Raw genomic sequence first — 6,641 nt, forward strand, 5'->3', positions numbered from 1 at the left:
CTGTGTCTTTGTGAAAAAAAATACATGAATAGCACCCAGGGCACAGCATTAATATTCAGCAGCATTAATATTTATAATTTGTGTTCTTTTTACATTAGTAGTAGTAGTAGTAGTATTTTTGCCTCTCTTCCGGAATTTTCTTCATTCTACTTTTGTTCAGGTTGTCCACGTCATTTTCTTATGCCCTCATTTGATGACAGAGGCTCCAACCTTATCTTTTTCCTTCAGTTTTATAGATTTATATTCTAAGGGCAAAAACACTCAGACAATTTAAATCCAAGTCTACACAGAATTACACCGTCAAGGTCAGCAATAATGCCAAAAGCACGTTCTCACTCCCAGGCACTCGCCAGGATCTTGAGTCTTCTCTCAGTGAAGGAAAGGGGACTGATAGTTTATTCATGTGCATCCTTCTTATCTGCAATGTAATCTACATTTTCTTGTGGACATATTAGCTTCTCCACTTCCCCATCAGGAATTTCAAACCCAAATTCATCCTCCATGGCCATGATAATCTCCACTTGATCCAAGTGTCTAAACCCACATCTTTCATAAGGTGGGGATTTACCAAGCCTTCTTGGGTTGATCTTGCACAGACTTTCAAGAGGGAAGAACATGTAATTGATCCCCGCTAACATCAAAGGGGGTGCATCAGTGTGACGGAGGCATGATTGGGTCACTCTACCAGAACCTGTGTGAGCCCCGAGGCTGGCAGCGAGGCCTGGGTCTCCTCTGGCCAGGGCACAGGGTCGTGCTGGGTGGCTTGGCCATGGCCAGCGTGTGACCTAGGTGGGGCACGAAGGCCGCCTGCCACCAGCACGCACAGGTGGAAAGGTCACGAGTCACCATGGCTCCCCTGACCCCCAGAGATCACAACTTTTTAAGCATTGGACCCAGCCTGATGTATGGTTGGTATTCAATTAATAAATATCAAATGAATGGATGAAATTCTTTCTCTTTTTGGAACTGGGTAGGAGAAAAAAGTTGACAATAAATAGTCACTCAAAGGCTTCTTGTAACTATTGTAATGAAATCTGTATGCCTTATCATGGTACACAGGAGCCTACATGCCCTGGCCTCTGCCTACCTTCCAATCTCAGCCACCACCACTTTCTCTCCTGTACTCAGCTTCAGCCTCCAGCCTTGCCTGCGATGCCCTTCCCCTAGAACTGTGCATGGCTCACTCCTGCCAGTACTTCAGTCCTTTAAATATATTCTCTTCACAGGGGCCTTCTCTGACCACCTTGCCGCTTCATTTTCTATCTCCTTACCCTGCTTTATTTTTCCTCAAAGCATTATCAGTGTCAGAAATTGCATGATGAATTTCTGAGTTTACAAATTTACTATCTATTTCCCCCGCTTATCACATGTGAGCTCCTGAGGGCAGGAGCCTAGTCTGTTCCTGTCCAGCCCTGAGTCACCATGACACTGAATGAATCAAACAAATGAAGTATCCGTTTTTTATTTTCCTAGGAAAATATACATATAAAAACTATCCAAATAGTTTCTGTAGTACAGTAGCTTCCAAAATTTCCAAAAGAAATCTTTCCTCCCCAAATCTTTGCTTGCAGCACTAAATTTAATTTTTTTTAATATTTTAAAAAAGTTTTTAAATCTGTATTTATTTTTGAGAGAGAGACAGAGTGTGAGCAGGGAAGGAGCAGAGAGAGAGACACACAGAATCTGAAGCAGGCTCCAGGCCCTGAGCTGTCACCACAGAGCCCGAGGCGGGGCTCAAACTCGTGAACTGTGAGATCGTGACCTGAGCCGAAGTCAGACGCTCAACCGACTGAGCCACCCAGGCGCCCCTAAGTTTAATTTTTTTTTTTAACCACAGAATGGCAGCAAGAGGGAAAATAAATTATTCTAGTTGTACAGAAAGTAAAGACACAGCCCCTGCAGGAGGATCTCTCACTGCCCAAATTTTAATAGAATTCCTACACGTTCTACCTTCTCATCATGAGCCTGGCTCTTTTGCAAGTCGCTTCCTTTGAGCTTAAAAAGTAGTTTGTTACCCCTGTTCTCAAGGCCAGCAAACATGGATTTTCTCTAGTTTTCACATGATCTGGCGCAAAGCATCAGGAAACTTGGATGTTTCGTTTGGCATCTTTCGCTGACCAAGAACTGAAGAACTGCAAACAAGAGAGGTGTCTCCGTTTGCCCCGGATGTCTCAGCGGTGGAGAGGAAAGGCGAGAAGCGCACATCCCACAATATTGTCCAGGAAGCAGCCACCGCGATTCACGCTCGCTGGCGTGGAAGAAAGGAGGGACCCGAGGAGGTGTGCTCCACTCTTGCACATGTGAGGGCGGGGAGCCTGGGTGTGCCGCGTGCACTTTGCTGCGTGGTGTGGGGCTCTGCTGCGGTTCTTTTGGAAGCACTGGGTCCAGGAAGTCTCTCCAAAAAGCCAAACAATGCCGGCTGTTCCTGGCAAGGCCAGGCCTGGCTTACTCAGTTTCGTGTTTTAGGAGAGGTGCTTTGGGGTAACAGAACTGGCTCCATGTCCACCATGACCACATCAGCCCTGGTTTCCGCTGTGCAAAAACAAAATTCTAAAGAATGTTACCATACCAAATTGTATGCGGCTTTTGTTTTATAAACAACTTTCTCTCTCTCTCTCTCTCTTTTTAGTGTGTGGAAACTGTAATAAAGACCAGTACCAAATCCAGTTGTCTCCCAGAAAGCCAACTCAACTTGGGAGACTTTCTCTCAGCACGAGGCCCTGTTCTCTTCTAGCAGCTAGTCTTAAAATCCGACTCCAGGCGGTCAAGAGCACAGCAGTGGGTTCTCAGCACCTCATCTTGGAACGTGGGCTTCTTTCTGCTTCTGAAAGATAAGGTTTCAGTATCACTCATAGAGCACCGATAGGAGACGGCTGGCCAGAGTTGACAAAGTGTTCTCAGACAGGATCTCAGCTCTACTGGGGAAGGGAGAGAATCGCTGTTTAGACTGCCAAGCATTCTGGGCTCGCATATCCCACAGGTAATGAGAATACTTCATGAAGGCTCTGATATGCTCAGATGCCTAGTCATTCCTTGAAGCTCATTGCTTCCAAATGCCTTACTTCCTTCGGTGCGATTTCATTTAAGACAAGTAAGATGAAAGCTTACGACAGGAAGTTACTGATTTTCAAACACAAAGAAGGCCAGGGTGATAATATCAATGGAATAAATATATTTTAGGAGAAAACCTAGCAGATTCTTATTATTTACACACATGACAAATCACAAAATAGAGTTGAATGCCAGAAGCCTTTCCCTTGGGACTAAGAAACTATGGGTTTATCTGCAATAATCCCCTGAGCATAGATCCATTTACAACTGACTCCAATGGAGAATTTACAACGGAGGGAATTTGTGTTGTGCATTTTCGTCCCAGATTGCATGACGCAGTGGTTAAGACCACTTTCTTTTTTTTTAAGTTTATTTATTTATTGGGGGGAGTGAAGCCATTTTCTTTCTTTTTTTTAAAATTGATTTATTTATTGGGGGGAGTGAAGGGGCAGAGAGAGAGGGAGAGAGAGAATCCCAAGAAGGGATTCAGCACAGAGCTGGTCACAGGCCTTCATCCCATGAACCATGAGACATGACCTGAGCCAAAACCAAGAGTCACTTAACTGACTGAGCCACCCAGGTGCCCCAAGACAACCATTTTCAAATGGAGCTCTGTCTCGAAGCTATGCCTCAAATTCCACATCTACAAAATGGGGATAATAATATACTTATTTAAAAGTGTTGTTATGAAAATAAATAATATAATCCATGAAAGTGCTTGGCATAAGATCTGACATATAGTAAGTGCCCAATAAACATCACTTATAAAAATTATTAGGATGATTATAACTTATGACATTATTACTAAATCTAATATTTGTTTCTAATGAATCCTAACTATTTCTTTCTATTTCTCCTTCCATTTTTTTTGTCTGTCTTTTGACTTCAGAATGTCTGGTATGTTACGTAGTAAAATATAAAATCACTTCCTCAAGGCAAATTTCCTTGAGAAATAATATAGATCATGCTACAGATTTCTTTAAACATCTGGGCCTTGCTAATTCCAATGGCAAGGTAACATTAAAATCAGCATTCTTTTCTATCCACTACTGGATTATAAGCTCCTGTTTAGAATCTTCTTTACTATTCCCTTTTCAGCTCCTGACACATGGGGCTGCTCAAAAAATATTTTTTGAGTAAGTAAGTGCTCTTTATTCACACAGGGGAAAAAACAAGTACTACTGCCTTAGTAACCTCCACCATTCTTCTGTCTAACAATTTTCTGACAAAGAAGTTTCCCTGGTGAGTAGGAAGTTCTAAGATAGAGGTGATTGTGAGCAAGGGAAACTCTCCATTCTTGCATTTTACTCTTCTTGGTGGTCTGTTTTAAAGAGGTCACTCTAGGGGTGCCTGGGTGGCTCAGTTGGTTAAGCGCCCGAGTTTAGCTCAGGTCATGATCTCGCAGTCCATGAGTTTGAGCCCCCCTGTGCTGACAGCTTGGAGCCTGGAGCCTGCTTTGGATTCTATGTCTCCCTCTCTTTCTCTCTACCCCTGCCCCACTCATGCTCTGTCTCTCTCACTCTCAAAAATGAATAAATGTTAAAAAAAAATAAAAAAAAAAAAGAGGCCACTCTTAGGAACAAAAGCTGTATGACTGGCTAGCACATCTCATTAGATGTGTCATTTGAAATACTGACTCATTATTTTAATAGCCCCTTTCTTAACTTAGGGTCAGAATTATTTTACCAGCATCACCCTTTTCATTTATTTTGGGAAAGAGCAGTCACTGTTTCATGGTCCCTCTAATTGGATAAGTGACTCTTCCTAACCTTGAAACAACTAAATAGAAAGTATACCCAGTGACCTTAAAAAGCCGTCTCCTTTTCTAATTGGCATGTATAATCTAGAATTTTTTGAACAGTGCTCTGAGTTCTGACACCTTCCTGTAAATGGGCATGCATGTGAGTGGGTAAAAGACAGGGGATGGTGGTGATGGAAACATGCATCCCCTTCATTCCAAATCAGATGAAGAGGGCTTCCATTGGGCCACAAGATGAAAGCCACATGTTGGCAGATACAACCGTGGCCTATAGTCTGACTCCCACTGGGATATCCAGAAGCTGAGCAATGGAATAACTGGCTACTTTGAAGGCAGAATCAGGAGAGGGCTGCTGAGTTAGACAAAGTCCTGTACACCCTTAGTTTGGGAGGACAAAGCGTGAGTATTTCCCCTGGAACATACCTGGCGATGCTATAGAGAGAGCTGAGTCACAGACCTGTTAAATTTTTTCCGGCTGAACCTTCTGGGTAAGGGGATTCCACCAAGTGTGAGCCCATGGAGAGTGGCTTCTCTTAAGCCAGGGTCTACAGAAAGGGGAACAGTCAAGTCAAGGAAAATGTACATTGAAGTTGCAGTTGGAGGGCTGGACTCAGAACCTCCACAAGAGCCCCAGAAAGCACTCCACTGCAGAGACAGCTTTAAACATCTGTCAGCCCAAGAACATGAGGCCAGCCTAGATAGAACCAACTCAAATAAGGTTTTTCCTGACCTTTATGTCCTCCGCTGTCCCTTGCTCACACGCTGTAGGAGTCAGAAACTGGAGAGCAAGCTGAGGGGTAGGAGAAGGGAAGGGCAGGAGGAAGAAATATGTGAGGCTTCATAGCCCCATCCCCACCAAAGTCTCCCTTGCTCACTGTAACACGGCCCTTTTGACCTTTCCTCTGTAACTCAAACACTCCAAATTTGCTCACACCCCATGGCCTTTGTGCTTGCTGTTCCCTCTTTCTGAAATATTCTTTCCCTAGATTATCAAATTGTTGGCAGATTTTCTTTTCTATAGAAACATGATCTGTTTACATTTAAAACAATATTCTGAATCAGACAACACAAAGAAATTAAAGGCATCCAAATCATCCAGGAGGAAATCAAACTTTCACTCTTAGCAGATGACATGATACTCTATATGGAAAACCCAGAAGATTCCACCAAAAAACTGCTAGAACTGATCCATTAATTCAGCAAAGTCACAGGATATAAAATCAATGCCCAGAAATTGGTTGCATTTCTATACACCAATAATGAAGCAGCAGAGAGAGAAAAATCAAGGAATCGATCCCGTTTACAATTGCACCAAAAACCATAAAATACCTAGAAATAAAACTAACCAAAGAGGTGAAAAATCTATACAGTGAAACCTATAGAAAACTTATGAAAGAAATTGAAGAAGACATAAAAAAATGGAAAAAATGCTCCCTGCTCATGGATTGGGAGAATAAATATTGTTAAAATGTCTATACTACCCAAAGCAATCTACATATTCAATGCAATCCCTATCAAAATAACACTCCTGTCTTTTACACAGAGCTAGAACAAACAATCCCAAAATTTGTATGGAACCATAAAAGACCCCAAATAGCCAAATCAATCCTAAAAAAGAAAAACAAGCTGGAGATATCACAATTCCAGACTTCAAGATGTATTACAAAGCTGTAATCATCAAGACAGTATGGTACTGACACAAGAACAGACTCTCAGATCAATGGAACAGAATAGAGAACCCAGAAATGGACCCACAAACATACGGCCAACAAATCTTTGGCAAAGCAGGAAAGAATATCCAATGGAATAAAGACAGTCTCTTCAGCAAATG

The 6,641-nt window shown here is 42.5% G+C and overlaps 1 protein-coding gene across 1 annotated transcript; it reads right to left on the reverse strand.

Annotated features, from left to right (window-relative positions):
• Positions 1-395: 395 nt before the first annotated feature.
• Positions 396-849, reverse strand: LOC122225889 (acyl carrier protein, mitochondrial-like). The gene is made up of 2 exons (XM_042948606.1): positions 686-849; positions 396-597 (listed from the first exon to the last, which is right to left on the reverse strand). The coding sequence occupies exons 1-2, from the start codon at positions 847-849 to the stop codon at positions 396-398; spliced, it is 366 nt and encodes a 121-aa protein (XP_042804540.1).
• Positions 850-6,641: the final 5,792 nt, after the last annotated feature.

Source organism: Panthera leo, chromosome C1, assembly GCF_018350215.1.
Source record: "Panthera leo isolate Ple1 chromosome C1, P.leo_Ple1_pat1.1, whole genome shotgun sequence".
Taxonomy (NCBI): domain Eukaryota; kingdom Metazoa; phylum Chordata; class Mammalia; order Carnivora; family Felidae; genus Panthera; species Panthera leo.

Excerpts from the sequence above, each read along its gene's own strand:
- LOC122225889 (XM_042948606.1), bottom strand. The coding sequence starts at position 849 with ATGGTGACTCGTGACCTTTCCACCTGTGCGTGCTGGTGGCAGGCGGCC. Across the intron at positions 598-685 it reads CGGGGCTCACACAGGTTCTG|TCTGTGCAAGATCAACCCAA; the intron begins GTAGAGTGACCC and ends CCCTCTTGAAAG.